At 38.1% G+C, this 17,778-nt stretch overlaps 1 protein-coding gene and 1 non-coding gene across 3 annotated transcripts in view; one reads left to right on the top strand and one right to left on the bottom strand.

Annotated features, from left to right (window-relative positions):
• LOC130027426 (ATP-dependent translocase ABCB1) overlaps positions 1-17,778 on the top strand; it is a 107,015-nt gene that overhangs the window by 39,357 nt on the left and 49,880 nt on the right. For both annotated transcript variants that reach the window (XM_056118194.1, XM_056118193.1), the window contains exon 8: positions 6,712-6,836. In XM_056118194.1, coding sequence (XP_055974169.1) covers positions 6,712-6,836 — 125 coding nt within the window. The remainder of the gene's footprint in view (positions 1-6,711; positions 6,837-17,778) is intronic.
• LOC130027948 (U6 spliceosomal RNA) lies at positions 9,008-9,114 on the bottom strand. Its single transcript, XR_008793132.1, has one exon. It is a non-coding gene; the product is annotated as a U6 spliceosomal RNA (small nuclear RNA).

Genomic DNA, 17,778 nt, shown 5'->3' with positions numbered 1-17,778 from the left:
GGCTGATGCTTTGTGTTCTTCTTCTGCTATGACTCTCTTGTTCTGGACTCTTATGTAGACAAGGAATAAGAAAAATGTAGCCTTCATATCTCATCCTTTATCTCCATGAATAACATACACTTAGGTACTAAAGAGCCATGTGTCCTGGAGGATAACATAGCAAGTAGAGATTGTTTCATAAATGTCTCATTGAGTTAAAATTTTTGATTTTAATATGTTTGCAGATTTTCTTTAAATTATAAATGGAGTTATGTTTCTGTATCTATAAATATTTAAATGCTAAATGCATTGTGTGAAAGTTTTTATCTAAAAAATGGTAGATACTTTCTATGAAAGTCCTTTGTTTGTAGTTCTCCCAATCACAAAGACAAAGGAGTATACAAATGACCTTCCAGCATTGGCCTCCCATGATTTTGTAAAACTTATTTTCCCGTTTAAGGCTTGTCATAGAATTCATTTTGGACTTACTTGAGTTTTATAATGTGTTGAAGAGACTGCTCTAGTAATTTCTGTTGGGTTTGACACAATTTACAGAGAGCACTATGGTGGGATGACATTGGCCAAGGCTAGCACAAAATAGATCAAAGTTAAGTATTTTATAATAGCTTCAGAAGTGTAACTGGATATGGTTTTGTTTGGGGAAAGAACAGCTACCATTTATTTAGTATCTGAGCATCTGTGTGTCAGGAAAATAGAGACTTTTTTTCTGAAGTATGATTTTATTTCAATCTACAGAGGAAGAGACTAAAGTTTTCTAAGAACTGTTATCTTGTTATTCAGAATAAAAGAGTATAAATGTTGTTCTTGGTGGTTAAATTGCATCTGTTAATCTGTCAGCTAAAATATTTGGCCAGAGTTTTGTGTCTTCATTGATTTTGGCTAACTGTTTATATCAGTGTTTGTTAGAAAATTGTTGAAAAATGGTTAGCTCATTCTAATTATGTTAGGAGAGCAGACAGTGGGTTGTACTTTTAATAGTAACTTATTGCTTTGGACAGTTTAATAACTGAAGATCTGGCTTATTGGAGACTAATGGCCTTTGTTGTTGTTCTTATTGTTTTGGGGGGGCACATATGGATGTTCTCAGGGCTGTTCTTGACTCCATGTTCAGGAGTGACGCTGGTTGTACTCAAAGGGCAATATGTGGTGCAGGGGATTTGAACTAGGGTACAAACCCACAGCTGCAGGCAAGGCAAATGCTTCCCCTCCTTGGCTCTCTTACTTTGTCTCTATGGTCAGAGTTATAAATTTTAATCCTCTGCAATAAACTTCTGAGATTATTTTAAACAACTTTCTGAAATTTTCTGGTTGTCAGTTGTATTTACAATAAATTGGGTCCATTCTGCAAATGTTCTTGTCCCTGTGAGACTGTGACTATCTGTCACACTACCTGAGAAGCACTAACACAAGATAACAGAAAAGGAAGGGAACGAGACACAGATAGCTTCCTGGTTACCTCAGACCAGAGACCCAGAGCACAGGTAGGAGAAACCAGCACTTCCTGCCCCACCAAAAAGACTTGCTGTTCTGACCTTCAGAAACCACTTCCTCAGGTAGCAGAAAAAGTGGCAATGAGAATCCAGCAATTTTAGACTAACCAAACTCACCAAAATAACATCACTGAGGCTGCAGTGGTTAGCTATCATGAGTCTTAGCTCAATAGAAGTAAGTCAAAAATTGCATACTTAATGTAAATGAGGTTAGTTCTTGTTAAAATTTAAAAATCAAATAAGCAGCCTGGTATGTCTCCTAACATAATAGAGATGCTTAATGTGCATTGAAAAGTACATCTTACTAGGAACTAAGAAAATCCACAACTTGATGAAATTTAAACTGATACCTATTTGTTTTAAATTTAGTCATTGAATTAAAAAATTATTCATGATTTTCAGACATACAATATTCCTAAATTAATTCCTTTACCATAAACTGATACCTATTTAAAAATGGCTAACTTAGGTCTGGAGAGGTAGTATAGGCATAATGGTGCCTACCTTTCATGTGGTGGGTTCCTCTTAATCTATAATATTGCATATGGTTCCCACGCACCAGCAGAAGTGATCTCTGAGCACAGAACAAGGAGTAAGCCCCAAATACAACTGGATGTGACCCTAACACCTTTCTCAAATAATAAATAAATAAATGAAAATAAAAAATGTCTCACTTTATGGGGCTGGAGCAATAGCACAGTGGGTAGAGCATTTACCTTGCATGCGGCTGACCCGGGTTCGATTCCCAGCATCCCATATGGTCCCCCGAGCACTGCCAGGAGTGATTCCTGAGTGCAAAGCCAGAAGTAACCCCTGAGCCTTGCCGGGTGTGACCCAAAAGCAAAAAAAAAAAAAGTCTCACTTTAGGTCCAGAGAAATAGTACAGCGGGGTAGGGTATTTGGCTTGCATGTGGCCTAATTGAATTCAATACCCAGCTTCCTGTATGAGTCAGGAACTGCATGTGGATTCCCCTCCCCCCAAAATCCTCACTTAAATAAAAAAAAATCCTCTGAAACAAAAGATAGATCAATAATATAAAATTTGTGAATAATCGACACAACAAAAATTAGATAAATGAAAGATGCAACAGAAAAATTTAGTTATGATGGACATTATTGAACAGATTCTATATAGCTATTGAAGATAACAGGATAGTATCAGTGTATCAGGGACTAGAACTGCAGAAGCCATCAGCAAAAAAACAAGCAAAACTCCCAAAACTTTTACCTAAACCTCATACTTTCTTTATATAAGATTTTATTTTAAAAACTAATTCAAATGCATTATGAACTTATAAGTAAAATGTAAAGTTAGAAAACTTTTATTAAAAAATACACAAAAGCACTTTTCTTAAAAGAAAAATATTTATAAACAACATTTCTTAAGAAAAGACTAAAAACCGAAACCCAAAAAACTGTTGCTCTGTAAGAACCATGTAAACATGAAAAGACAAGTTTCAGGTTCTTTCTCTACCCTGGGGACTGTCCCACACCTTGACCTGAGATGTAGAAACTAATTCATAATGCACCATGGACTCATAAGTAAGATATAAAGCTAAAAAACTTTCATTAAAAGACATCAAAGCACTTTCCTTAGAAGAAAAGCATCTATAAATAAGATTTCATAAGAAAAAACTAAAAAACTAAAACCAAAAACCTGAAAAACTCTGTAAGAACTATGTAAACATGTAAAGACAAGTTTCAGGCTCTTTCTCCACCCTGGAGACTGGCCCACATCTCAACCTAAGATGTATAAATTTTTCTTTTTAGCTATGACTCATTTCCCTCATGGAGACTGGCCCACGAACCTGAGATTTATACTCTCGGCTTTCCCCCTCTCTGGCAAAGGCATGGTCTCTTGTCATGTCTCTTTTTCCTCACATGTGTCTAAGCAAATTTCTTTCAATGAAACTATTTTACTCCATTTAAATATTTAAAATGGACAATCTCCAAATTGATTTAAAAATATGCACACAAATGTATACACACAAACACATACAGACACAAACCACAGATCTGACAAAGGGCTAGAATCTATACAAATATCCAAAGAACTCAATGTGAAAAAAAAACCCACAAAGAAACCAATTAGTGTCTGGGTAAAAGGCAAGGCATGAACATACATTTTATCAGGGGATAAAGAAATGGCAAGTAAACACATAGAATGGTTTTCAGCATCATTAGCTCTCAGTGAAACATATATTATGTCACTTAACGCTTAAAATTATAAAACAAATACATCAAACTCAGGTGAGGATGCAGAGAACTTTGTTCACTCAAATTGTTGGTGGACATGAACAGAGTGATGATACAGAACTCTGGAAAACAATTTTTCAGTTTCTAATAAAACTAAACATGAAATTATCTTACAGTTCAGCAAATTGATGATCTAGACACTTGGTCTGAGAGAAAGAAAGATTATGTCCCCATAAAAACATAATGAAAGTTTTATAGAAGCCTTACTATTAATATCCAAACATTAAAATTACTATAGATGCACTTTGATAAACTACTATGTCAGAATAACTGTTGAATGCTACTTAACAAAAAGAATGAAAAAATTGTTTATACTCATAACCCTGGGTGAATCTACAGAAAAATGCTGTGCAATAAAAAACAGTCTAACAAGGTTATATATCATGATTCCACTAATAAAACATTCTTAAAATGACAAAATTATAACTTGAGAGTAGATTGATTGGTGGATTTCAGGGGTTAATAGCGATGGAGAAGGGAGAAAATAACTATAGCTATAAATAATAGCACATGGATCCTTGTGATAGAATTATTTGATTCAAATCTAAGACACATGCCTCTCTAGAGATGATGACATTACTTTGAACAACACACACATAGGTATTCTTGCATGAAAAACTACCAACATTAAATAATAAATTCCTGATTTCATTGCTATTCTATAATTTGGTTGGGAAAAGTTTATGGGCTCACTGTATTGTTTAAGTTGCCTGAGAGTCTGAATATATCTCAAATAAAGAGCTAAATATAAGTATGTATAAATTATTTTAAAACAAGCCTACCTTGAGAAGTGGATAAGGAGAGCCACACATGAAGGTCAGCATATCTGCACTATTCAAATATATTGCTCTTACATATTTTTTGAGCAGTACAAAGCTATCTATATTAGAAAGTTTTTAACTTAACAAAATTACAATTCTATGTGTCTCAACCTAATACTGATTTCGAATTTTAGTTTTTAAGAAATTAGCCTTTGGAAAAAAATAAGTATTTAGACACAGACAATATATTTTTTCCCAACAATTAACTCAAAAATAGATAATGTACTGCAATACAAAAATTTGTGGAATGTGCCATTGGGGAAATTCATTATGACCTTGAATATGAATATGACATTTCTAGCAACGATATAACTGAAAGAAACAATTTGAAAAATAGTCTTTGGGGAGCTGGTGAGGCGTACAGTGGAGCACTTATTTTGCATGTGGGAGGCCCTGAGTTTGAGTGCCACTCTCACTAAGAAATAGAGAGACAGGGAGAGAGAGAGAAGAGTTTTGTGGATAATTTGTTTACAGAAGCATTGCGTTTCTATTATTTTATATTAGAGTTACAGTGGAAGTTGACTTTATCAATACCTGAAAATAGTTTGGATTGTGCAGTGGTCATGCCCAATTATCTGTTTATGATTATGGAAGGTCATTAATGGAGAAAAAAGCCAGATTTGTTGAATTTGGTGTAGTACTTGATATATTAGTAATAAAATATCATATTATATACTCCTAATTTTAAAATATTTCTAGTGATCTCTTTGTTGATTGTCTCTGATATGGATGACTTAGGGTAATGTTTGAAGATGAACACAGAAAAATAATTGAAGAGAATTTCACATGCATCTTATTTTGTGCAGTTCATTCAAAGATGGCATTGACCTCTGCATCCAAACCCAGCACTATGAGTGCCTCAGCCTGTGGGTAATTGCTTTGAAAAGTCAGGAATATTTAGTGCATCTGTGGGATATTGCTTTGGGTGCCAGTGAAAATAGCTACAATACAGCATATTATCTGAATATAAATCATAGTCAATAAATGTTTATTATATTCTACTCACTCTACCTATATCTAGCTTTATATAATAGGAACAGACCAGTACAGAATCTGAGCCTACAAATTCTTATACTATAGTAAAACTATAATACTGTTTAGTTGGGATTTTATGGGATTGCTTGCATGCAGTATTTAGTTTGATCATTAACTACTTACGCATTCCAAGTAACCTTAGTTTCTTACCTTTGCCAACAGGTCCATTTTTTAAATAACAGGACCTCCCCGACCTGAATTCACGTGTCATTGTTTGTTTTCAGAAAGCTTCCTTCTAAATTTTATTAAGGCTTTGAAGCTGTGTTGAATCTGGATGTTTCACTTATTAGTCAATGATTTAGCCTCTTCAGTTTCCTAATATCTAATGTAAGAGAAATAATGCTGAATCACTATGTAACCGAGAATAAATGAGGTTCTATGTATATAAGGAATCCAATACTGTTCCTTCTATAAAATAAAATCCTTCTACTTGCTTATGAACCATGTAGAAGGATTAAATATAATTCAGGATTAGATTTTGCTCAGGAGCACATCTGCTTGCCTTGGCATGTGAAATGTTTTCTAAGTCTTGTCCTCACAAACGCTTGGTTCCCTCATTCTCTCACCTCTCCCCTTGATACTTCAGATCCAGAGTACCATTCAAATTGCTGTGCTGAACAAGAGCCATTTATCTCAAAACTTTCAATTTCCCCCTGACTCCCAGGTTTATCTATTAAGATAAAGATCCATGCAATATTTAGTGAAAAAATGTAAGTTTATCATGTACCTTTCAATCTAAAAAGAATCCCAAGTAGCTTATAGTGTGTGTCTTTGTGTATACATGTATGTGTTTACACATTAAAAAATAGAACATCACACACAGAAGAGATAGGACAGGAGTTAAAGTACTTGCCTTGCATGCTGCTGATCCCAGTGTGATACCATGTGCATCATATTGTCCCCGAAGCACTGCCAGAGATCGCTCCTGAGCACAACTGTGTCTGGCCAAAATTAAACAAATAGAAAAAGATCAGGACCAGTGATCAGAAAGCAGATTTTGTTTTATACATATATTCATTAGCAGCAACATATATGTATTTGTTTTCACTTTACAAAAGATTATAATTGTTAAACATTTTTAAATGGCCTAAAATTATATTTTTAAACAGGTACTTTCTTCATTTACTGATAAAGAACTCTTGGCATATGCAAAAGCTGGTGCAGTAGCTGAAGAGGTCTTGGCAGCAATTAGAACTGTAATCGCATTTGGAGGACAAAAGAAAGAACTTGACAGGTTTGAAATTTTTATTTTAAGTTGATAAAAATGTGAAATGTTTTTGTCATCCTGTTCCTGTGTACCGTTCATATTTACAGTATTGATTTAGGATTTTTTCTAATACATGCATTTCTTTTTTTTTTTTTTTTTTTTTGCTTTTTGGGTCACACTCACACCTGGCGATGCACAGGGGTTACTCCTGGCTCTGTACTCAGGAGTTACTCCTGGCGATGCTCAGGGGACCATATGGGATGCTGGGAATCGAACCTGGGTCGGCCGCGTGCAAGGCGAACGCCCTACCCGCTGTGCTATTTCTCCAGCCCCTACATGCATTTCTTTAGATAGCTTAATGACTGTCTCACAGGATGTCTAATATTCTGGAGAAATAATTCTGGTTGTACTCTTAATAAAAAAATACTTTATTAAGGCTGAAACATTTTCTTTTCCTTTCTTCCATCCATCCATACATCTTTCCTTCCTTCCTTCCTTCCTTCCTTCCTTCCTTCCTTCCTTCCTTCCTTCCTTCTTTCCTTCCTTCTTTCCTTCCTTACTTTCTGCGTCACACCCAGTGATGCTCAGGGGTTACTCCTGGCTCTCTCTGCATTCAGGAGTCACTCCTAGCAGTGCTGGGGGACCATAATGGATTTTGGGGATTGAACTTGGGTTGGATGCGTGCAAAGCAAATGCTCTACCCGCTGTACTATGGCTCCGGCCCCAAGGCTGAAACATTTTATATCTCTCATGATAATCCTTTTTTCCATCCAGTTTTTTTTTTAGTTGTAGTTGTAGTTATTTTACAGCACATTGCTTTACAGCACCATATACATCCCGGCGTATACCTTTGCACTTCTATAATTGTGTTTGCCATGCCACAAGGATCACCAAATATTTAATTATCATCAATTACCATTGAACTGACCTCCATCTACCTGTTCCAACACACCACCATATTTATTTCTTATTGAGCTATGTTGAGATTACCATCAGTTTAATTAATTTTGTTTGTTTGGGGCCACATCTGATGCTACTCAGAGCTTATTCCTGGCTTTGTGCTCAAGCATCACTCCTGGTAGTACTCAGGGAACCATATGTGGGAGTCAACGCAAGTCAGCACTTGCAAAGCAAATACTTCATCCTCTATACTATCTCTCTGGCCATCAACTTAATTTTTTTTTAATTTTTTTTTATTTATTGATTCACCTTGGGAAAGGTTACAAAGCTTTCAGGTTTAGGTCTCAGTCATGCAAATATCAAACACATTTCCCTTTACCAATACTTTTTTTTTTACCATGAAGAACCCCAATAAAACCCCACCCCCCACCCCTCCCAGTCCCTGTGGGGCAGATGAATTCTAGTTAACACTCTATCTGCTTTGATTAGATTCATTGTTTCAATAAAAGATTCACCACTATAATTTAGAGTTTACCCCCCCCCCCAAATCAGACATGCTGAAAAAGCATTGTGACGTGATTTGCTTTCTACAGCTGGGTTCAAGAATTAAATGTTGGTTTTGGATTTCTGCTATTTTACTTATTGACCCTGGAAGTATTTCTACTGAAAGTCAGATAGTTAAGAAATTGGTTTCTGTGCTCTGGAGTCGTGGCCGTGCTGGAGAGCCGCTAGTGGGGGGCAACTGGTGGCCTCGGTAGGGCGTGAAGGGCGGACCGAAACGCCCCCTTCCCATGAGGTTTTAGTCGCCCCCCCACTCCCCCGGCTCATACCTGCTGTCCACAAGGCTCCCATGCGGTCGCCATCTTTCTTTCCAGAGAGGAGAAGGCGACTGGGGCAACACCCTTTCCCCTCCGGACAGACATGATGGCCTGGATTAATGCATAGCCCTTTCACTTTTCTGCTCCAAGCTGCCGGGTTCTGCATTAAGTCCCTGTGCTTCTGGGGCTGTGGCCGTGCTGGAGAGCCGCTCGTGGGGGGCAACTGGTGACCTCGGTAGGGCGTGAAGGACGGACCGGAACGCCCCCCTTCCCATGAGGTTTTAGTCGCCCCCACACCCCCGGCTCATACCTGCTGTCCACAAGGCTCCCATGTGGCCGCCACCTTTCTTTCCAGAGGGAGGAGGGCGGAAGGGACCAACACCCTTTCCCCTCCGGGCAGACATGATGGCCTGGATTAACGCATAGTCCTTTCACTTTTCTGCTCCAAGCTGCTGGGTTCTGCATTAAGTCCTTGTGCTTAAAAATATGGAACGCTTCACGAATTTGCGTGTCATCCTTGCGCAGGGGCCATGCTAATCTTCTCTGTATCGTTCCAATTTTAGTATATGTGCTGCCGAAGCGAGCACCATCAACTTAATTTTTGATTTTCTAAATAGAATGACTAGTTTGTATGACAGTCTTTTGTGGAATTTTAATCTGTGGATCCTTTCTTCAGGCCTGAATCAGTTGAATTATACTCTATGATCTGGAAAATAAACTAAAAAAATACATTTATACAAAAGTTCAAGATATCTTTTATTATATGTTTAGAATTTGCCTTGCAACTATTTCTTTTAATTGGACTTTTGAGGTATAGATGGAAATTCATAGTACTTGAAGTATATAACTATTGAAATTTTTAATATTCATTAGCTCCGGACTGGAGCGATAGCATAGCGGTAGGGCGTTTGCCTTGCACGCAGCCAACATGGCCGACCCGAGTTCGATTCCTCCGTCCCTCTCGGAGAGCCCGGCAAGCTACCAAGAGTATCTCGCCCGCAAGGCAAGCTACCCGTGACGTATTCAATATGCCAAACACAGTAACAACAAAGTCTCATGTTGGAGACGTTACTGGGCCCGCTCGAGCAAATCGATGAACAACGGGAGGACAGTGACAGTGACATTAGCTCCATTTAAGTAGCAACAGATTTCATTTAAAATTGAATATTTATTTTATACTAATCCATCACGATATGTTAATATGAACATATATTTTTAAACAGAATATACTAAGATATGTTACTTGTGGATTAAACATTGCTTGGTAAAACCACAGGGACAAATAAGGGAATTTTTATGATAGGCAAATGGTCATCTCTGCAAGAAATGACAGATTATAGAAGAATAGACTTCTACAGGAACCTTTTGTTGCTATCAAAAAGATTCTGATTCTTGACCTTCGTTGTGGGCATTGTCTAATTATTCTTTCAACAGTATACATGTTTAGTACTATTTTTGTCCATAGAATATATTCCACACCCACTATGATGCTCCTGAGAATAGCGGGTTAAGTACCATGTTTGCAGGAAAGCATGTCTCTGTTCTAATTGATTTTCGCTTAAGCTTTTGCATTTTCCCTAAACTATGTATTGTTAACAGAAGTTTTGCTTTATGATTAAGTGAGCATCCAATTAAACAAGACCTCTGGTTTCATGTAGCTAAAATTTGATCAGGGGAAGTGGAGGGTACAAAGAGCCACAAATAAGTGAAGCATTTGTTACATGACTGGGAGGAAATATTATTGGGGAAAATAAATACTTAGAGTATAGGTATTCTCTTTAAAGTGATTATTCATAAAAGTCCTTTCTTGGAAGTTAATATTTGAAAACACAGAGATGAGTTTTGAGCTTGAAAATTCTTTTTCATTTTCCTGAATGAAAGGTGAATAAGAACAAGAAAGTGTCGGCAGTATAAGGAGACAAAAAATCTCATCTGCTTCCTAGTTTCTGAAAGGAGAAAGCATCCCCCCATAGAAATCAGAATCCCAGGCCTTGGCCTTATGTATAGCTAAGGTAACGAATTTTCATTGCCTTGTGATGAGTTATTTTTCCTCAAAGCTGGGGGCTCATATTAAAAATGAATCCTCTTCCAGTCATACAACTGAGCTGTAAAAAAAGAATTCTGCAGAAAGTTTAGATAAATTATTAAACAAATTTTAATGAAAAATGTTATGTTGGAAAAAAATCCAAGGATATACTGATGTGGTGTTGAAATTATATATTTGAGAAACCATTATTAACAGTACTTTAAACTATAGAATCTCAATCAAGATAATAAATTAAATAGAAATGCTAAAGAAAAATAAAAATTCACTTTATTCCTTTAAATTCAAAAACTCCCAGGATATATGTTGGCTCTATCCTATAATCACTTAATCACTTAACTTCCCATTAGTCGTCGATTTGCTCGAGCGGGCGCCAGTAACGTCTCCATTTGTCCCTGTCGCGTGCTAGTGTAGCCCAATGGCATCTGTTCACTCCGGGAACATGAAGGGCCTCAAACCGATCGTTCATGATCTTGATGAAGTCTGACCATCTGGAAGGTGGGCGGCCACGCGGTCTTTTGACATCCCGTGGAATCCAATCAGTAACAGCTCTAGTCCAATGGTCGTCTTTAAATCTCATTACGTGACCAGCCCATCTGATTTTCGACACCTTGGCAAATGAGACAGCGTCCCTGATTCTTGATCGTCGATGGATGTCAGAACTCCGGATTCTTTCTCTCATTTGAGTGAAACGTGATATTCCAAGCATAGCTCTTTCTATTCTTCTTTGGGAGACCTGAATAGCATTCTCATCTTGTTTGCGTAGGGCCCAGGTCTCTGAGGCATATGTTAATGCAGGAAGAACAGTGGAATCAAAGAGATGTGCCCAGAGCCGGAGGTTCTTCGTCCTCTTAGCAATTTCTTCGATGTTCTTGAAGGCGTTCCAAGCCGCTCTCTTCCTCCTGTGCAGCTCGGGTGCCAGGTCATTTGTCATGTTGACCTCTCGACCTAGGTACACATAGCTGTTGCATTCGGAGATGGTCGTTCCATTGAGAGCGAATGGGGCGTCAGGAACAAGGCTGTTTCTCATAAACATTGTCTTCGTAAGATTCAGCTGTAGTCCTACCTTTCCACACTCACGGTCAAAGTCGGCCAGCATTTGTGCCGCTTGGCTGATGTTTGGTGTTATTAAAACAATGTCATCAGTAAAGCGGAGGTGGTGTAGTTGCCGACCATCTATCTTCACTCCCATTCCTTCCCATTCCAGTCGTTGCATGATGTTCTTGAGGGTGGCACTGAAGAGTTTCGGTGAAATGGTATCACCCTGCCGCACCCCTCTCTTGACATCAACGATCACTTCTTTGTAGAATGGTGAGATCCTGGTAGTGAATCCGCAATACAGCTCATGGAGGATCCTGATGTATTGGGCTTGAATGCCCTGATTGGCTAGGGCTTCAATGACCGCTTCCATCTCAACAGAATCAAAGGCCTTCTTTAAATCAATGAACGTTAAACAGAGCGGCATCTTGAAGTCCCGAGAAACCTCAATGAGCTTGGTTATCGTGTGGATATGGTCGATGGTGCTGAATCCTTTGCGGAACCCGGCTTGCTCGCATGGTTGTCCTTCATCTAGTGTTCTGCCAATCCTATTTAGGATGACTCGAGTGAACAACTTGCAGATGACAGACAATAGGCAGATTGGGCGATAGTTGCCAATGTCATGGATGTCTCCCTTCTTGAACAGTAGTACGGTCCTGCTGGTTTTCCATTGGGACGGAACCTTGCATTCAGACAGGTAGCGAGTGAAGAGCCGAGCCAGTGTATTGATGAGTACTGACGGCAGGTTCTTCAGGTGTTCAGGTCTGACCTTGTCTGGGCCGGGTGCTGTTTGTTTCTTTACCAACAAAATGGCGTGTCGGATTTCGGAAGGGAGAACATTGGGAACGACATATCCATCCTTTGGAATTTGATATGTCGGCAAGTGGACATGGCTATCGAAGAGATTTGAGTAGAAGTCATGGATAATCTTCTCCATTGCCGTTCTGGAGGATGTGATGGATCCATCAGGACGTCGGAGGGCAGTCATCTTGGTCTTATAGTTGGCGAAGGACAGGCGGGTGTTACGAATACTTTTCCCGGCTTCTGCCGCATCTACCAGTACTTCTGCTCTTCTCTCTTTGAGGTCTTCCTTCATCGCATCTCTGCACTGCTTTGCGAGCTTGGACGTTAGCTTGCGGTTGCCTGAGGCATGCGCCAAACCACGTTGGCGAATTAGCTCAAGAGTTTTCGAAGATAGGCGATTTTTTTGTGGCTATCTCTCTCTTGGCGTTCCTCGCACATTCATGGAGGTGCTGAACCAGTCGATCGTATTCCTCGTCAATGTTGTCAACAATGGCATCTTCCCATGTTGCCGCAATAGTACCAAAGAGTTCCCAGTTGGTGGTCATTCTGGGAGTTCTCTTTTTGAACTTTGCAGCCCTTTCTCCCCGCTCTGTGAAGTAGAATTTTGCACGAAGGAGACGGTGGTCCGATCCCGTTCGAAATTTTGGGACAACAGCGACATCAGTCAGGCAAAACCGTCGATTGAATATGATGTGGTCTATTTCGTTGTGGAATCATCCACCGGGAGACTCCCATGTCCATCGTTTAGATTCTGCCTTCTGGAACTGTGAGTTACCATGAATGGTCTTGGTCGACATGATGAACTTAAACAGTCTCTCACCCTGTTCGTTCCATTCTAGGCCATGGGTCCCGATGTGAAGTTCTTCAGCTGATCTTCTCGGTCCTATCTTGGCATTAAAATCACCCACAGTGATCTTGTAGAAGGTGTGGTCTTCTTTATAGAACTTCTCTAGCTCCATGTAGAACTTCTCAATTTCTCTTTCATCATAATGAGATGTTGGTGCGTAGACAACGAAGATAGAAACTGCAGGCAGTGAGCCACATCTATTCAAATGTAAACATCCGATTCGGGTTGTTAGGCATTCGAATGAATCAATGCTCTTGGCCAAGTTTGTGTTGACAAGGACACCGACACCTCCAACACCTCTTTTATCGCATGTTCCGAGGAACAATTCTTCTCCAGTGTCGAAAACGGCATGGTGAGATTCGTGCCTTCTTGTCTCAGTCAGACCAATGATGTCTTACTTGATCATTCGCGCTTGTACCATCAGGTCCTTGATGGATGCATCTGATGCTAGCGTACGTGCATTGAAAGTACAGACGATCATTTTTGTCTTCCTTCGTTGTGGCAGCCTAGGTCGGCCTTGAGATTTTGTCGGCCTCTCCTTTCTCATCCTTCTCAGTGCTGCCATGTCGGTGAAGCCTTCAGGGTCAGGTGAATGAGACCAGTTGTAGTTACTGGTTTTGGCATATCGAATACACAGCGGATAGCTTGCCAGGCTCTTCCGTGCGGGCGGAATACTCTCGGTAGCTTGCCAGTCTTTCCGAGAGGGATAGAGGCTTTTGGGGTGACCTCTAATCACCCTTGTAGGTGTTACCATATTTGAACCCTATCAAATATGGTACGACAATTCCAGAAGATGGGTATTTAGTGTCTTATGAAGCGGCCGCGCGGGTCCGGAAAGCGTCCTGGAGTGTGGCGATGGCTGGGTAGTGGAAGTAGTGTCCCTCTATCCTATAAATGTAAAAATGCTTATTTCCTTTAATCTATTAATATGGTTAACTCTACTAATAAATTTCCTAATTTTAAATTATTTTTACATTTATAGCTCTATCCTATAAATGTAAAAATAATTTAAAATTAGGAAATTTATTAGTAGAGTTAACCATATTAATAGATTAAAAGAAATAAGCATTTTGTGAATAAGAGAAGGCATAAATATATGGTTTGTGGTTAAAAAATCTTCAAGAAATAACCTTCCTGAGATAAGAGAGATAGTGCAGAGGGTAAGGTGCTTGCCTTGCATGTGGCTGACCCAGGTTTGGTACTCGTCACCCCATTTGTTCCCCCCACGCCCACATAGAGCTAAGGGTAACAGCTGAGAGCAGCCCAAAAACCAAAATCATCATCATCATCATCATCATCATCAATCATCTTTTCTTACTTAATAAAGAATATATACTAGCAAGCCACAGGAAACATACTTAATAAAATGAAGAAAACATTACTTTAAAGTTATGAGTGAGTAAAAAAATAGTAATGAGTAAAATGTATATGCAAGTAGCCTTTCAATTTTGTGCTGTTACTTGACCAGGAAAAGAAATATAATAATAAGTACTAAGCAAAAGGAAAAATTAACACCATAACACTTGGACAATAAGAAGCAAATCTGTCACTCACAAAAGATGTAATTGTCTACACAGAGGTTCCTACACACTGTCCACAGACTAAAAATGTACAGTAAAATCTCTGGGTACTTGGTCATAATTCAGAAAATAATAGCATTCCTGTGAAGCAGCAAGTATCATTTAGAATATATATAGTAATCTACCAATTTTAAGAGGCAGTTTTCCTCCATAATTCACTGTTTCTGAAATTGTGTTATTTCTATTGTCTGTCTCATTTGTCTCATTTTACAATTAGCATGGTTCTGAACTAAAGTAAAATTTTTCCCAGCAGGATTTGCATTTGCTTCTGCTGCTTACAGAGGACACTCTGATCTTAGACCACTATACATTAAATTTGTTGTCTAGGACATTTTGACCACAATGGTAGTGTGAATTCATATGTCAGACCTAAATCTGATATAATTCATATGTCAGATTTATAATTCAAAATATCATGGGAGTTTTTAAATTTTGTTTTGTTTTGCTTTCCTCTTTGTGGCATGTACTCATACTGGATGGAGTTAGAGCTCTTCATTTTATACTCCGTTTTGTAGTGATGCTGTGGAAAAAATTCTTAGTGCTATATGAAATGATAGCATAGCAATGCTTCTTAAAATTAATGATAATCCCCAGTGAAAACAAACCCTTAGATCATTGTCAGTAGAATAGTGAAATTACGCTGCAAAGGGGGTGTAAAGGGCAAGGACTTTGTAGTTGGTGGTGTTCTGATACTTTGGGGTGGGGATGTAGTAGCATAGCAAGTATAAAATAATAAAATGGGAACTTGTAAAATCACATTGCCTCAGTCACGTTACTTCCTTCCATGTGGTGAAAGGAAGGAATGAAGAGAGGAACATATGAAAATTAGGAAGGAGTTAAATTATAAATTTAAAATATGAAGATTAGAAAGATGTTATAACGTTACACATTTTTTAAAAAAGTGTATCCTGAAAGAATCAAAGAACATGCTAATGAGAGTGAGGAGGGCAAATTGGCTTCAATTATGGTGGTCAGGGAAGCATCTTTAGGGAGTTTTCATCTAACCCAAGTCTTGAGGTATGAGGTAAAAAAAAAAAAATCCCTGCCATAGTGGAATCTAGAAGAGTCCTTAAATTTTTTGAGTTAGCAAATATTTCGGCATATTATGCTCCAGAAAAGACTTGTGTGTCCAGAGCTCACCTGACTGTGGGGAAATTGAGGTGAAGAGATGCACACTTAAAAGTATGAACAGGCCATAATGTGGCAGCTAAAGTCAGGTGAGTGCTCAGAATTTTATTCCAAGGGGCCAGGGAAGTAATTGAGAATCTTTACGAAGAGGACTTTTATCCACAATAAGTGTTCAGGTCACTTCTCTGTCTGTGGTTAGCCTAGAGAATGAATCAGAAAGAAAACGCAGATGCAAGCGGGTCAGGGGGAAGGGTAATGGCAGGCTGATCTAGGCTGTAGGAAGATGTGGATAACAGGTATCAAAATTTGGAATATAATTGAAAATAGAGCAGAGAAATCTTTTCCCTAGACCAAACATAGTCCTTTTTTCCTTTGACTTGTTTCTTCTGTACTTCTACATATACAAATATTAAGTTCTTTTACTTTTTCTTCAAATAAGCAGGTATAGGATGAAGCTGAGTTATTTGGATCTTAACTAGAATTTTAAATTTAATTAATAGTATAAAATGGTTTCTATCCTCCTTAGTTTAAAAACTATATTTTCTTTTTTATGTATCTTGCAAATGTTTATCTGTTAGTACTGACTTCTCTTTTTTTAACTGAAGTTGTTCCTTGCTCTTGTAAGTGGCTTTCTGCATCACTGATGGCTATTTGCATGATGTTTTCAAATTAATTAAGCATAATAATTTTTCTATATATGAATACTTTTGTTATATAACTTTACTTTTGGAGTCCCTATTCAGTTGGCATTTTCATACTGCTTCCAGTGAATAGGTGTCTATAATATCTGGGTTTGTATGTGTTTTTTTAAAAATTGTAAAGCTAATCAAAAGCCTGCATAAGAGTATTGTTTATGTTTCCTCCCACCTTATCCCCTTCTCTTCATTTATTTTTTCTGCCATCTAAATTATTTTCTTCCTTGCTATTGCTTCCTTTGCAAATGTTTCCTCTGGCTACATGGGACAACAACATATCAGTGAATTGATTTCTGCATTAGTCGCGGTAAGCAAGAACTCAAAGAAGTTAATAGGGTGTTACATTAGAAGTGTTAAAATTCCTTAAATGCAATCACGTGTAATTATATAACCATGTGTAAGTCTAACTATATGTGACTATTGTATTACTGTTTAAATTTGGTCTTCAGCAGTATGGGTGGTCATGTACATTTTATTTGGCATGGTTTTGTAATTGGTAAAATAGCAATTGAAGTTTTATTTTTTTAATCATAAAGGCTAGAGAGAATGCATGTTCATTTGAGTATCATAAAGGTCAGAGAGGATGCATGCTCATTTGCGTAGGGCTTGAACTTTGCAATATATCCTATCTACTGGTATCTGCAAAGGAAAATTAACACAATACTACAAAATATCTATATAGTCTTGTTTCTATGGGTTGAAGTCCTCAATATATGAACTCTTCAAGTAAGAAAGTTTTTCCATTTTGAATAGTTAGGAGCTTCTTTCTGCATCGCAGTGTTTGAGACTTTACAGGGCATTTGAAGTAAGAGGATAAGACAGATTTAAGACTCAATTATAATCTGTCCTATTTCTCTACTAATTTTATTTTGATTCTGTATTTGCAAAGATCTATTAATGTCCTCCATGTCTCTCCTGAACATAATAGTCTGCTGTATTTCTTCTAAATAATGGCCAATCAGAAATGAACTGCTTTCTGAAGGTGTAAAAAGTATTAAAGTTGTCATTTGGGAGTAAGAGTTAAGTCATTAGACTTGGAGAGAGAAAATATGTCGGTGAACACTAATGCTGTTTGTTTGTGTTCTTGCTCTTTACCTTCTTCCCTAGAATTCCCA

This window comes from Sorex fumeus, unplaced genomic scaffold (assembly GCF_029834395.1).
Source record: "Sorex fumeus unplaced genomic scaffold, SorFum_2.1 ptg000037l, whole genome shotgun sequence".
NCBI classification, from domain to species: Eukaryota; Metazoa; Chordata; class Mammalia; order Eulipotyphla; family Soricidae; genus Sorex; species Sorex fumeus.
This window is presented reverse-complemented; position numbering and strand designations above follow the sequence as displayed.